The following is a 14,639-nucleotide window of genomic DNA, read 5'->3' as shown; positions in this document are numbered from 1 at the left end:
GAACACACAAGTTGATTAGTTTATGCGTGCGGGTATATTCACCTTTTCGAATTGGTTCCTAAATATCTATCCATCAATTTGGTGCATTTTGCAAAAAAAAAAAAAAAAACTGCTATGTGTTCTACGTCGGGAAAACGTAGGAGCGAGAAAAAGAGATTCAGAGAGGGACTGAAAGGGCCTTTTCGCCACGTATGTGTACACCTACACAAATAATACACACAGGCCTATTTTCTAGCCACTTTCCTTCCATGCTAGGCACAAGTTTTGTTCTAATTACTTGAAGATGCCCCGGTGAGCCTATGCCCCCACTTGTCGCGCGAAGCTGTGTGCGTATTATGCGCATCTATTGGTACAACACAGATGTGTGCACTATATGTATAACCTCTGTGTTGAAAAAATATCCTTTTTTTTTTGCCGTTCCCATTAGACATAGTGATCGTGCTAGCGAACCGAGTAGCTTAGCTCAGTGTTTCAAATGTTATGTTTTATGTTTGCTCTTACTGAGGTTTTCTCCCCATCCTTTTTTACGACTAAAAGTTGTGCAAGTTTTGCCTCACTGCGTTGGTTAATACTGATGGGGAAAAACTCGCATAGCTTTTAGCCATGTAGAAAAATGTTAAAAAAAAAAAAAAAAAAAAAAATACATTTTAATCAGCTTGGCTGTGTATATATGTATACGCGCGTGTATTTTATTTATTTTTTTATTTTTGTTCATTCACGCGTTAACGTTTCTCCAAAATTGTGATTTTTTTTTTTTTAAGTTTGGCAAAACGCAAGAAAAAGGGAAGCCACCCAGAATTGCTAATATATTGAATTTTTTTTTTTCATAAAAATGGCATTGTTAACAATTTGACGATGTTTACCTGTCATGTCGGCAAGAACAAGCAAACGTGTACTACGTATGCTCCATCAATCCATCCATACGTACGTACGTAACCTTCGCCACGCATCATCCTGCGCCATCTCCCACCCATCCGTGTATACATCCTTCCGCCCACCCATACATACATAACGCGCGAATCGGCCGATGCTAATAAAACCTCACTTTCGCGTAGCACATAATTATGCGAACGGCAAGGACGTGTTCAATGCGATTTACGCCTTTTAAGCTTTTTTCTTTTTTTTTTTTCACCCTTGCGACAAACGAAAAAACTGAAACTGCGCGAATGGTCATATGGTATGCATAAGTACCTGTTTACATGTTTGAAAGAGTTTATAGAGAAAGCTAAATGTTTCGTGTAGTGTTATGTACGCATTGGCATATACGCATTTGCATACTCGCACGTATGTTCACATCCTCCAACGCGAGTTTTTCGCAGAAGTTCATCGCTTGTAATTAGTGATCACGAATTATGCTTTCCTTTTTGAATTAAAGTTTATATCTTCACAATTTATGTTTCTTTCGTGCGTTCCTTCTTTCTTTTTTTTTTTTTTTTTTTTTTTTCCTTTTTTTTGCATATTATGTGTTATGCTTTCATGTACAAAAGGAAGCCTCACATTTTTTTTTTTTTTTTTTTTCCCCTCCCAATTTTGTGTCATCCATTTTTGCACAAATAATTTTAAAAAAGTTTTGTCTATTTTGTTTAATTTTCTTTTAACGTTAGTTTAATTACATGAGAGAATAAAATGAGGATACTGAGACGATATAGCTGTATGTGTGATCGCTTGTAATTTTTACGTTAAGTTATATAGGTGTAAACACACAAAGTGGTGAATTTTCCCAACAAAAGGGTGAGTATATAAAGGGGAAAGGGAGCTGGCACTTTTTTACAGTTAATGAGAAAAGAGGAATTATTTACCTCAGCGCAGCTTAGAAGACGGAGCGGTGGGCACACGCGCTAGCTGAGCGGAGGCGAACCGGGGAAAAGGGAAAAATACAAAAAAAAAAAAAAAAAAACAAACAAACAAATAAGCAAGCAAGCAAACAAACAAACCAAGTGCAGCTAAATTGGTGTAAAGTGTAAAGCGTAAATCAGTCGGGCCAAGGACACTGAACGCCATGCACACGTGGGGAAGTTAAAAACGCAGTAACGAGAGAACCCCAGACAGGTGTACCCAATTGAATGATACGCACTTTTGCCGTTTGGCCCATCAAGACACCCTCGCCGCACGACCCATGTGTGCGGAGTTTGCTCGCGAGAAACATGAGATCGACTTGGTAGATATAGACATAAAAACACACAAGTGCGTTTTTCCCCTTTGATGCATTTGCGCTTAGTTGGTTTTTCAAAAGGTGCAACGTTCGGAATTGGCAGGAGTGTCTGCGTGAAGAGAGTACTCCGAGGAGGGAAGCGAGTGAAAGGTGCAGTGTGAACAGCAAGGGGGGGAGCGTCCGAAAATCGTAGAAAGGCATCCACAGCGCAGTCGCAACGTTAAGCGGCACGTTAAGCGGGACGTCAAGCGGTACGACAAGCACAAACGCGCTGAACCAAATGTGCGTACGCAGACGAATCACTTTCGCTTAAACATGCTCACACGCGTGTCTCATTACGCACACGCGCATAGGTAAAATGACACCCCAGAAAAGCGTATGCTTCGATGTAGAGTACCATGGAGATCCGTGCGATGTACAAATTGGGGATGTAGACACAAGGAAGGACGTAGGGCGTGTTGGAAGGAATTATGCCTCCATTTTAATAACGCCCCCTCAAGTGAACTGCATCTACTCGTGCAGGTGTAACGATTTGAGTGGCGGTCACGAGAGAGACAACTCCGGTGAAGGAAAGGAGCACCTCTCCATCCTGCGAATTGGTAAAGAAGTTAAAAATGATTTGCTGAGAAATAACCATGCGGTGAGAAGTACCGAGTTCGGAAAGGCAGAAATCATAAGGTGTAAAAAGGTCAGTCGTGAGAAGGGCTCCCTCAGCATCGATGAGGATAGCAGCGAAGGTGTTAGATTCTGCGAGGTGTGTCTCCATGCCTGCACCATTACAGAATGTAAATCCCCCGGTAGATCTAAAAACACGGAGGAATATCTCCAGGGTGGACGCCTTACCCGAAAGGGCATGAAGGTATTATCCACCTACGAGAGTAACAGCTTGACCTATCAGCTCAGAAAAGGTAGCACCAGTAGTAGTAGCCCAGGAGGGAGTGCCATATTGAAGTACCTGAAAAAAGGGAAGAAAAAGAAGAAGAAAAAAAAAAGGAAAATAAAGGAAAAATCAAAGGGGAATGTCACCTCTCCAGTTGGCGAAGCATCCAAGAAGGCTACCCTTCTGCTTAATAAAAATATGCACCTGGGGAATGACAAACGTTTGAACAGTAGCAGTGGGGTGGTTCCCTCCACACGAGAAGAGAAAGATGAAAATGTGATGGAATTATCAAAGGGGAAGCCTCTCAACGGTTTGGAAGGGGCAATCAGAATCAGCAGCCATGGGAGAGAAAACGCCCCTAAGATAATGCCGCTAATAAGCTGCAAAAGTGGGAGAAAAGTTTTTAGGTCCTATTTAAAGCTGCACAGACTGAAATGCCGTAGTATGAAGATAATAGAAAAGTTAAAAGACGCGATGATAAAGGAAAATATCGCTTACAACAAGGGGGGGAAGGAAGTGGACGCTGACCATGAGGGTGTCACTGATAATGATGAGGGTGTTACTGACAATGGTGAGGGTGACAATGGTGAGGCCGATAATGATGAGGGTGACAATGATGAAGCTTTCATTGATAATGATCCTGGTCGGGGAAGGGGCGCCTCTGCCAAGCGAACAAAAGGCGCCCGCCTGAACGAAGCAGATTACTTAGTATACAAATTTAGGAGGACACTAAGGAGGCACGTGAAAAAATACGTGCATAAAAAAATTATAATTTTGGAGAGTTTCCTTCAGACGAAAAGAAACTTAGCGAGTGAGAAAATGGTACACACGTTTATCATTCCTTCCATTTCAGATCGTCCCCATAAAAACGCTTCTAACTATTGCAGTTATGTTGACAGATATGTGAGGAAGTTTTTCCACTCCTATTTCGTCACGCTAGTTAATCAATTTTTTAAGCATTACTTTTTTCACTATAAGAGGAAATGTGTAAAGAGTTACGTTGGCAGTTTTGGGTCGAGGGGAGAGAAGCTCGATGGTGAAACCGCTTCTCATCATCAGCCTTTTGGTCACTCCAGATTTGGCACCAAGAATGATAATGGGGCATGCAGTAGGGTCATATGCTCCTCGTGCCTTCACACAAGTAAGGCTAATTTTGCACCCTCCAGTGGGGGAGAAGAAACCTCGAAGGGGGATAAAGACATGACGGAGGGGAGAAACCCTTTGCCTGTTTTCTCCCGTCCCAGTGTAAGTCGCAACCCAAATGAGGGGCATGGCAAAGCTGGAAGGGATCCCTACTCTAGTTACAGAAGCAACTGCTGTAATGGAGAACTGTCCGTTCTTGAGCCCATCGAGGGGAGAAGCCCTTCTGGTGGGGTCTTGCATAAGCTGCATGTCGAGCGTTTGCAGAAGGAGGAAAACGCCCGTGTTAGTGCAAACCCTAAGAGGGGGAGCTCTCCATGTGGTGAGTTGAAACTCGGAGCAGCAAATGACCCGCGGGGGAGGTGTAGCGTGGGCGGAGAGCGAACCGAGGGGCGCGTCTGCGGCAGCAGTGGCGCAAGTGGGGATAGCGGTGGTAGCGGTGGTAGCGGTGGTAGCGGTGGTAGCGGCGGTAATAGCAGCGGTAATAGCGGCGGACGTGGCAACCACGAGGGCGGGAGCAGCGGCGGAGACAGCAACGAGAAAAACGGAGGTAGTAACGAGGAAAATGGAGGCAGCAACGGGGGAAACGGAGGCAGCAACGGGGAAAACGAAAACGACGGCAACAGCGAGGACAACAACGAGGACCACAACGAGGATAATAATGACGACAGCGGAAATGACAGCAGCAACGAAAGCAGCAACGACAAGGGAAAGGAGAAAGACTCAAAGGGGAACAATCAACGGGGGGAAGCACATCCGGGCGAAGCAAAGGAGAAATGCGTCGCTAGTACACACGATAACGAGCACGAAAATTATTACAAGCTCATTAGAGAAATTGAATTTTTGGAAAATAATGAAAATGTGGAGGAGAACACCTCGGTGAAGAAAAACGATTCGATAGATGCAGTTCAAGGGGGGGATGAACAGAAGGCGAAGTCGGCCGGAGCTGATAATTGCCAAATCACATTAGACTCAGGAGCGATGGAAAAGGAAGAGGATGGGGGAATGAAATTGGAGCGAAGTGGGGAAGACAATCAATTGTTGAATGTAAATCAAATGATAATTCACACCACCAGTTATGTTAGCCAGCCGTTGAAATTGCCCCTGCTACCCGAGATGAGTCACCCGAATTCGTATTCATCTCTTTCCCCGCGCAACAACACCTGTGGGAGCAGCAGCAGTAGCAGTAGTAGCGGAAGTAGCGGCAGTGGAGGTAGCTGCAGCAGTAGCGGTAGCGGTAACAGCAGCACGAATAGCAGTGGGAGCTGTAACAACCAAGGAGGGAAAAGCAACACAAATCAGCTGAATGACCCCGATTTTGAAGAAGCATGTGATATTAGACTAATGAACACCCCGGAGAATATGAAATTTTCGCAGTCTCCTCCGACAAGCTCCCTACATGCATCGTCTTTACATCTAACCGATGTGAATGAGTTAGTCCTTTCGCCCAACCAGCAGATATACTCGAACAGCCCCTTAAAGTCTCCCAATACTACGCCCTTAACCCCAGCGTCTCCCATTTTTGATTCCAACTATAATGAAGAGAACATGGAAAAGGTGAGCTCCAATTATTTCGTCTCATCCCCCTACAGAAATGACATTTTCTCCGAATTCGATATGCTGGGATCCTTTTTTGAGTCGCTCGATGAATTGGAAAATAAAAGTGACTACACGGAGAGTAGCAGCAATGAGAACTCCAAGTTTAGCCACGACTTTTCGCTTGACATGTGTGGAGGGAAAAAGGGGAAAAAGGGGAACATACAAAAGGATGAAGTCATTTACAATTTTAAGAGGGACAATTACAAGAAGGTGTTCCACGCATGGTGCAATAAAGGGAAGCACGAATTGAACTACGATAATAAGAAGTTCGGCTCCATTATGGAGTGGATTAATTATATAGAAGAGCTCATGTCGCATGAGGGGCAAAATGATAACAAGGGCGACGAGGAGGAAGAGCGACAGCCCCGGCAGGAGCAGCAGATGGGAGGACAGCTAGGAGGGCAGATGGGAGAACATCTGGAGGAGGAACACTGCGGGCTCCTGCACGAGATGGAGCACGATCTGGAGCACGAGCGGGAGCAGGAGGATATGATCAAAATTGGCATGAGCCCCAACTTTTTTAGCGAGGAAAATGTCTACCAGGTGGGCAGCAGCGCGTTTCGCAGTGATGAGTACATGTCCGTGGGGAAGGAAAACGGAGGGGGGAGCGATGAAGTAGATTACGGGGGAGGCGGCGTTGATTACGGAGGAGGCGGCGTTGATTACGGAGGTAGTGGCGGGGTGGATTACTCTGTTAACAGCGGCGTGGGGGTGGGCTACCTGGTGAGCAGTGGAGTGGATTACATGGTGAGCAGCATGGCCGACTATGCCGTCAGCGGCGGGGCCGACTGTGGCAATGACCAGGGAGAGTATTACAAAGACGGTGGAGATAACGGCGCCCTGAAGGAAGAGAGCAAATGTGACAATTTCTTAGCTAGCCAAAATGTGAATGTAATGATGAGCACCCCCGAACAGTGCAACAGTTCCTTCGTAGCGGATAATGTAAATGCGTACCGGGCAGATGAGAGAGGAGGTGGAGGAGTAGGAATGAGCAGCCCGCATGGTCACTGCGCTCTTCTCTCCTCGTCCTTAATGAAGCCAAATTATGATGCCAATCCATGCATCAGCAATTTCGGGGGGAAGCAGAATTTGCTACCAGAGTACAACAACGCGGAGGATAACATCACCTACTGTAATAGTGACTCCAGGCAGGAGGGGATGGGCGATTATTTCCTCCCCTCAGCGATGAACGGCGCGCAGATGCAGAGCGGCTCCTGTGGTGTGGGCGGCAGTGGCTTTGTGTGGAACAGTGGCGCAAGTGCTGACGAGGGAAACGGTGCAGGGAACATCGCCTCGAATGTAGCAAACGTGGCGAACGCGGCAAACGCGGCAAGCGTGGTGGATAACCTTGCGGGGAATCACCACGCCCACGTGGCCCAACCCGTAGGCGCGGAAAAGGTTGGGGCGCAGAATGAAAAGGACGAGGCTGACAATAGCGCGCCTTCGTCCAACTGTGCTGACGTCCCAAACCCATGGATGGCTCAGTGAGGGGGTGATGTTTTGGCAAAGCGGTTTGCTCCTTTCCCCGCGCCAGTTATTCACACCCTGTGATGTTGTAGCAATTTGGGGTCTCTTTTGGGTCCTTTTTTGGGACTGTGTCAAGCACATCTTCGCCCCTCTCGTGGTGAATTTTTTCCAATTCACCCAAGCAGTTTGCTGCATGGCGTTTCCAACAGCGATATGGTACACATATTTGCGTGCCATTCGTGTCTGCCCACTTCGCTCCACTTGGTGTTATTTTTCCCCCACTCGAACGCATCCCGTGTCCCGCCCCCCTTGCCGTCCGTTCGTTCGCCTTCTCCGTGCATTCACACGTATGCAGCGTAGCTCCTTAACATCGCGGTGTTAACCATTTCGCGAGTTACATGAGCGCATATTGTGTGGGGTGCATTTCGCATCGCACGTTTTTTTGCCACTCCTTTTACAGCTCCTTTTACAGCTCCTTTTACAGCTCCTTTTACTGCTCCTTTTACTGCTCCTTTTTATGACCCCTTTTTTTTATGTCTCTCAAGCGTACGTTTCACCACACCAGTGTTGCCGAGCCGCACATACGCCTACCCCCTTTCGCGTATGCCCACAGTGTACAGCCCACGCGTTTTCCCATTTCACCCCTTATTTGAAATGTTATAAGTTTATCAATTAGCACATTTAAAATAATTAACACATTTGAATTTGTAATTAAAAATTGCGTTGCTTTATTCCTTTTTTTTCTTTTTTTTTTTTTCCCTTTATATTTTTTCCTTTTTTTGTGTTCCCTTTTTGCAAATTTTAAAACAGGAATAAACTTCACTAAAGAGAAGAAAAAAAAAAAAAAAAAAATGAGTCTAATTTTTTAAAAAAGAAAAGACAGAAATGGGATGTTTTGCATCATTGCCTGTTCTGTTATGAGGTCAGGTGGATAACTGGATGATAAGTTTGTTTCTACCCTGATGGGAAAATTTCACTGGTGAGGTTGTGCCCCATGGATTTTTGCCTTGTCATTTATTTTTTCCTTGTCCTTCATTTTTGCTGTTGTTAGCCGGGAAGGGGAAGACATTACCTCTGCATTGTACGTACACCTCAACACTTGGGGCATTTCACCTGCGTAAAAGTGAACAGGGGCGTCGCTTATTCATCGGGGGGGTTTTCTTTTTCTGAGCGAATGCTACTCTTGAAGGACGGTGTAAATGCGAGGCCGCCTCGTTGGAGGTAGTTTTTGCGGAAAGCTACACGAATTCGTTTTGTCCTTCCCTGGAATGAGCAAATGTGTGCAGGTACATAGGTATACCTGAATAGCCATATTGTCGCACCTTTTTCGTAGCCATATTTTTCACAGTCACGTTGACACTCTTTGTTTTCACATTAATTCGACGCGTTGCGCTTTATTATTGTCCCTTTGTTTCGTTTCATTCCTGCTGTGGAAGGTGCCTTTCAACTCGTTCGTTGGTGCAAGTGCCTTGTGCATGTGTTGTTTGTGTGCGTGCGTGGGTGAGGCCTCGATTGATCGATTGGGCAATTCTGCGTGGCTGGGACGTCGGCTCCCGTCTGGAGCGAGCTAGGGGGGATGTTGCGAGCAGAGGGGGTAAGTGAAGTGAAAGTGAGGCAGAAGCGGTAGGGCAGTGGGCAGTGGGCAGTACATCAGTTATCTCGCAATTATTTCGCCGCTGTAGAAGCAGGCCAATCGACCTCACCCCGCAGTTCCCCCCCGAGCGAAGCGCAAATGAAGAACAAGGACAATTTACACAGGTAGGTGCAGCTCACTCTGCCGCGAAAAATGATCAGTCGAGTGAACCCACGGGGAATCCCCCATCATCCCATCCAAGCGAACATTCTCCTCATCGCAGAAAATGCAAAGACCGAGCTGAGGCCAAATTGGAAGAGTTTAAAAAAGAAGCTTACAGTATGATTGAGTACAAAGACAAAATTATAAAAATGTTGTGTGCAATTCTGGAGGTGCAAGGGATAACAACCCTAAATATAAAGAAGTTCATATCTGGTAGGGGAAACAGATTTTTCCAAAATGAGGGAAGCGCGCATGTGGTGGGTCCTTCTGCATCGGTAGTGGTAGACGCAGAAGGGGTGGTGCCTTCACCCACTCCGTCGTTGCGCGTGCTATGGGTAATCCACATGGACGCATTTCAACATTTGTGGCAGGCCCGAATTATCCCAAGGAGAAAACCCGCTGCGGAAACGGCGAGCATGAGTAAGGAGAAGTGACGACGTGGTGAAGTTGCCAAGTGGCGGAGCCACAAAGTCGCAACGTGGTTGATCAAACGCGCACAAAATGAAAACGCGATGGGGAAATGCCACCCCTAAGGGTAGCAGACATTGCGGTTGGGCAAAAAATAATAAAAAAAAAATCCTCCCCCACGTAGGTTAAAATCTCATAAAAGGATGACATCCCCAAGAAAGAGAAGAGTAGGCAAAGAGGAAGGCGACGAATAGGGAGAAGAAGTCTACATAACATGCGTGTTACATTTCGAGCTTATATGTTTGGATTATCGTCTTATGCCTCTTTGAAAAACGAAAAGTGTCTCTTCCCTTCCCCGCCTTTTCCTTCTTAACAGTTAATAAAAATCCCTCACCTTCGGAGCGCTAAGAAGAAGAAAGAGCTGAACTTATTTTCTTCACCAAATAATGTAAATGAAGGAGAATACGAGGATAAATGCTCAGATTCTTCGTTAAGTTCCGAGAGGGAATCCCTAAACGAGACGCACTCGGACAATCCCACGATGGAAAATGTAACTCAATTTGTGGAGAAATGATCATTTTGTCTTTTACATTGATTACCCCCTGTGTGTGAAGTGTGGCCCACTTGCTGTCATATACCCACATGACAGTATGTCCTTTTTTTTTTTTTTTTTTTTTTTCACTCTCCTTCTGCACGTGTGCCACCCTAAGATGACAATGAGGGATTTATCAGGGAATAAAAGTAGCTCTCTCCCTTTTTTTTTTTAACCATTCTGCGTTTCTCCATTCGATTATTTTATTTATTACTATTATTTGTTATTTTTTTATTTTTTCATATTTTTTGCTCTCTCCTCCCCCTTAGCTGATGTACACGAGGACATCATCCCCAGCGACAGTGAAAAGGAATCCGGTGGCAAACACAGCACAGGGGTGAGCGACAGGATGAGACTCCCCAATGGTGTCAAATGCGCAGAGTGGAACGGAACCGTCTGTCCGTTTTTGTTAACCCGCTTATGATTGCTTCACGGGATTATCCACAACCAATTAAGGAGCAACACGTGGTCGAAGCAACTCCCCCCCTCCTGCTTATGCTGTCCCGTTCTACCTGTAACTGCACATGTGCACTTCCCCCCCTGCGAAGCGCAAGAAGGCACAGGAGTCATTCCGAAAAAATGAGACAAATTTGGAGTCCACGTGTAAATCGAATTTTCAAAAGGACGTCCAGGGATCCAAGTCAAAAATGGCGGCAAAAATGAACGAAACAATTGGAGGCGAGTGTCCACTGGTGGGTCGACCTCACGGAGTGTGTGCGTTTTGATAAGGCTGCGTTTTCTTTGAGAAGTTTCCGTCCGTTTTAAGAAGTCTTCGTGCATTTTGAGAAGTTTTCGTGTGCCAGGGCAGGGCGTGCGAACACACGCACTTCTACACCCCTACCCTCAGTGCCTAATGCCCCAAACGGAATCGCTCCACGGGAACTTGCCGCCCACCATTTACAAGCTGAGTTGTGGTAACCAGAGGTTTCTCACCTCGCACGGGGTTACCCTGCCGAATTTGCATCACTCGCATAATTGTGTTCCCAAGCATTAACTTAATCATTTAATTATTTAATTTATTTATTTTTTTTTTTTTTCCTTTTTAAGAGCACGTTTTTCATCTGATGTGTATCTACGAAACGGTGATACGACGGGAATGCAGGAAGGTAAGGAGGGGAGAAAAAATGCTTAAAAAAACAGGGGAATCTGGTTTGCGGCGTACGCGGGGACATACACATATGCACACACAAACAAAAACACGAACATACATGTCCGAGCGCACCGCTTAAGTCTACACGTGTGAGCGGCTTTCGAAACACGAGAAAAAAGGGAAAAAAAAATGAAAGAAAGAAGAAAAAGGAAAAAAAAAGAAAGAATAATTTCAAACGGTTTTCAAAGCTTAAATGAGCAAACGCATTCAAAAAAAAGTTAATTAGGAAAGAAAACATTGCAAAATGGAAAGTGAGAGGAAAAAACTGCGCGATTAGCTCATCACGTAACATGCAAGTGTTAATAAATCAAAAAAGTGCAAAAAATGATCAAAAACGGCACCCATTCGATTTAAGGGCACGAACACTGCGAATTTTTCCAATGCCGTGAAAAAGAATGCAACACGCTGTGCTCCCGTCGGCGCACGGATACATACAAATAGGCGCCTGCGCGAGCGAGTCCCTACTCGCTATCCCCACACCTCCGTGCGCACGCGTACACATGAGTATTATATGTATATATGTATATATATGTATACATATATGTAGAGGCATCCCCCCCATGTGCGCACTCACAAAACGACTGGCGGCGGCGTCAACCCTTTCCTCCCCCCCGCAGACGTGCTGCATTTGTCACAGCGAAATCGGCGAGGAAGATAAAAACGAAATCATCACTAAGGCGAAGCGCGAAAAAAAGGAAAATGAAAAAAAAAGTAAACTCATGTTAAAGGTTATGAAGTTGCAGGCAGATAACCAGGCGCAGGCTGAGAAGTGACGGGGGCACCAAAAGGGGAAGTTAAAAAAAATGGAAAAGGGGATGCATTAAAGGTGTCATGTCGAATGTGGTTATCCCGAAAAATCCGCTAATCGCGCAAATCGCACAAATCGCGCAAATTCCGCAAACCGCGCGACGACGCAGGGGGGTCTTCTCACAAATGCTTTCTTATGAGAGACACCAAATCGTTGCTCGTGACGAAGTGCTCCTTCCTCGCCAGCACTGCCTTATTTTTCATGATGATGATTGTCGGTAGGGACTTCACGGCGAACCTCCTGGCCATCGCTTCGTTCTGGTCAATGTCCACCTTCAAAATGTATATGCGCTTGCCGTAGTACTTTTCCAGTTTGTCCTGCGCGGGAGTGGTGTGCGTAAGTGAGTGAATGAATGTGAGTGTGTGTGTGGGGGTTACGCAGACGTTACATGGATGTAGCGGGCACGTAACGCGAATGAGCTACGTTTCCATGGCGGGCGAAACTCTACATGTCCGCCGAAAAATGTTTTCCCTCGCGCGGGTTCTTTTTTTTCTCCCCGTTTGGGCTTAAACAAACGAACGAGGCCATTTGTAACATTTCCTTTTGTTTATTACCATTTCGCTTCCCTGCATTTTACAAGCGTGGCACCTGCGTGATTGGGGGGGGGGAACAAATGAGTAGATAGCAGACGCGCAAAAAAAAAGGGGGAGGGACATACGCCCATAAGCAGGGGCACGCGACATCAACACGCGCACATGATGCAAGCATGCACAACGCTCCTTCTTTACCATTTTGCGAAGAAGTACAAAATGAAAATCGTATTCTTCATGTTAATTCCCTGCGAAAAGGTAAAGGCACCGGGGTCATTGAATCATGTGTGCGTTTGTACATGCGCCACTGCAGTGGTGATATGCATAGCTGGGTGTGCTTCACAGGAGGGGAAGCGTGCACGTGGGTAAGAGGGAACACCCCCGAAATGGGCGACAGAAGTGTTCCCAAAGAAGGATGCCCTCATTTCCTATGTTTTGCCGTGTGCTGCGCCAGGGGCATGGAACCCCCTTCTGAGGCGCCCTTCCTTACATTTATGTAGTTCCCTCCGCCTTGTTGTAATCTAGAGCTTTTGTTGTACATGCGTAGAAAGTACTTGTCGAATTTGTTCAGAGGGGTTAGGGGAGTGTCACCCTGCTGGGCGGGGATATCCTTCGTGCTCGTGACATCGCGAAAGGAGAGGAGGCCCAAAAAAAGGAAGAAGAGAAAAGTTAAACACTTCATCGTCGATTGGTAGGTAGTCCGTTTTAGCGGGGAAAAAAATTGGCGTTAAAAGGAAAAAAATGGCTATAAAAAAAAGGCTATAAAAAAAAGGCTATAAAAAAAAGGCTTCTCAAAAATAAAGGCTTATAAAAAAAAAAAAAAAGAATTAATTATAGCTAAACGAGAGTGGCTTCTCCACAGGGGGGGGGGGGGGGGGAAACTATTATACTTCTACAATTTTTTGCAAGCGTTTTAAATTTGGTCACTCAGGTGAGGCAGGTACAGTCGTACTTCGCGCTTTTGCTCTTTTGCTCTTTTGCGCTTTTGCGTTTTTGGGAATTTATAATAGTACATTTGTTGATGTATACCTTTGCAGGCAATGTGAAGGCAAGCCATCTGCGGCGCTTCGATTCTGCTCGCACGGGTTTCGTAAAATTTATAACTCAACGGCAAAGGGGGGGGAAAAAAAAAAAAAAAAAAAAAGGCCTCTTACGAAATTAAGAAAAACAATGACGGTGTAGTAAAAATCCTCTCGTAGAACATGCGTATAATTTTGCTCCTATTTATTTTTAGATAAATAAAATGTACTGTATATTTTTAAGAAGGTACAATTGCTCTGGCAAAAGGCTGACCCTTATACATTGAAAGCGTTATATGTATACACGCGCGGTACACTGCAACGCTGTGAATGTTACACACATATTTGGAGTGGGGAGGGGGCCTATACTACAGAAGTACTTACATTACGCGGTGCCAAAATGGCGTAGTTATGTTTACCCATAAAAGTACTTATACATTTTTACTTGCACAATTGCGCTGGTTAGAAGGAGCTGCACGAAGAGGGAAGAAGAAGAAAACTTCTCCAATGGGAGCTGCAAAAAATGAATATATTGTCACACCCGCGAAAAGGGCAGAAAAAATGAACAGCGCCAATTTGTGAGGGGGGGGAATCACCAAGCTGGGTGTACCTTTGTACCCATGCGCGTTCATGTATTTACGCCCTTTGGCCGTTCGCGAAATTTACACCATTTGTGCAATTTTATACCGCTTATCCAGTTCATCCACCTATGGAAGTGCGTTATTTTAATATATTTTTTTTTTTTTTTTTTGCTATCCTCCCGCCGCTGCGTACCGAACTGTTGCCATGCTTACTTGGGAGGAGAAAGGACTTTTAAAATTTACCCTCCACCCTTTGCACGGCAAACCACTCTGTGCGTATCCAGAAGGTGGATTTGTGAAAATAGGTACATAAAGCGATCAATAAAAAAAAATTGTCATAGAAGAAGAGGGAGAGTCAGAACGAGCTGTGCTTCATCGATGAGTCCTTATATAAACAGAGCGTGAATGTGTTAATAACTTCGCCGTTCCTTTTTTTTTGTTTTTTTGTGGTGACCACGATATTTAGCCCTTTTCGAATGTGTGCCCTTGTGTGGGAACATTTGGGGCTGAATTTTTTC

General features: G+C 45.3%; 4 protein-coding genes across 4 annotated transcripts, besides 8 other annotated features; 3 read left to right on the top strand and 1 right to left on the bottom strand.

The window, feature by feature from the left end:
• The first annotated feature begins 293 nt into the window (after positions 1–293).
• Positions 294–321: a microsatellite.
• A 1,498-nt stretch (positions 322–1,819) lies between these two features.
• PVX_083140 (hypothetical protein) lies at positions 1,820–4,600 on the top strand (the record flags this gene model as incomplete). Its single annotated transcript, XM_001614177.1, is given in 2 exon segments — positions 1,820–4,568; positions 4,580–4,600. 2 exon segments carry the CDS (start codon positions 2,511–2,513, stop codon positions 4,598–4,600), a joined length of 2,079 nt encoding a protein of 692 aa, XP_001614227.1. The 5' UTR covers positions 1,820–2,510.
• Positions 3,160–3,197: a microsatellite.
• Positions 4,355–4,375: a microsatellite.
• A 628-nt stretch (positions 4,601–5,228) lies between the features above and the next one.
• Positions 5,229–7,259, top strand: PVX_083145 (hypothetical protein, conserved; the record flags this gene model as incomplete). Its single annotated transcript, XM_001614178.1, has 1 exon — positions 5,229–7,259. The coding sequence occupies one exon, from the start codon at positions 5,229–5,231 to the stop codon at positions 7,257–7,259; it is 2,031 nt and encodes a 676-aa protein (XP_001614228.1).
• Positions 7,260–8,469: 1,210 nt separating this feature from the next.
• On the top strand, positions 8,470–11,956 carry PVX_083150 (hypothetical protein, conserved; the record flags this gene model as incomplete). The annotated part of the gene is made up of 11 exons (XM_001614179.1): positions 8,470–8,996; positions 9,095–9,246; positions 9,405–9,453; positions 9,626–9,668; positions 9,818–9,991; positions 10,152–10,182; positions 10,303–10,370; positions 10,582–10,725; positions 10,881–10,947; positions 11,081–11,139; positions 11,801–11,956. The coding sequence occupies exons 1-11, from the start codon at positions 8,971–8,973 to the stop codon at positions 11,954–11,956; spliced, it is 969 nt and encodes a 322-aa protein (XP_001614229.1). The 5' UTR covers positions 8,470–8,970.
• Positions 9,491–9,528: a microsatellite.
• Positions 10,470–10,491: a microsatellite.
• PVX_083155 (thioredoxin-2 precursor, putative) lies at positions 11,820–13,585 on the bottom strand. The gene is made up of 4 exons (XM_001614180.1): positions 13,012–13,585; positions 12,720–12,769; positions 12,546–12,579; positions 11,820–12,308 (listed from the first exon to the last, which is right to left on the bottom strand). The coding sequence occupies exons 1-4, from the start codon at positions 13,201–13,203 to the stop codon at positions 12,111–12,113; spliced, it is 474 nt and encodes a 157-aa protein (XP_001614230.1). The 5' UTR covers positions 13,204–13,585; the 3' UTR covers positions 11,820–12,110.
• Positions 12,250–12,269: a microsatellite.
• A 188-nt stretch (positions 13,586–13,773) lies between the features above and the next one.
• Positions 13,774–13,799: a microsatellite.
• An 816-nt stretch (positions 13,800–14,615) lies between these two features.
• Positions 14,616–14,639: part of a microsatellite that runs on past the window's edge.

Source organism: Plasmodium vivax, chromosome 12, assembly GCF_000002415.2.
Source record: "Plasmodium vivax chromosome 12, whole genome shotgun sequence".
NCBI lineage: Eukaryota > Apicomplexa > Aconoidasida > Haemosporida > Plasmodiidae > Plasmodium > Plasmodium vivax.
Note: the sequence above shows the minus strand (reverse complement) of the source record. Positions and strands in the feature narration are given on the sequence as shown.

What these genes read in the sequence shown, in the direction of transcription:
- PVX_083155 (XM_001614180.1), bottom strand. Translation starts at nt 13,203, where the DNA reads ATGAAGTGTTTAACTTTTCTCTTCTTCCTTTTTTTGGGCCTCCTCTCC. An exon ending in GCGGAGGGAACTACATAAAT is followed by an intron (nt 12,770 to 13,011) that starts GTAAGGAAGGGC and finishes ACCTTTTCGCAG; the next exon opens with GGAATTAACATGAAGAATAC. An exon ending in TTGTACTTCTTCGCAAAATG is followed by an intron (nt 12,580 to 12,719) that starts GTAAAGAAGGAG and finishes CCAATCACGCAG; the next exon opens with GTGCCACGCTTGTAAAATGC.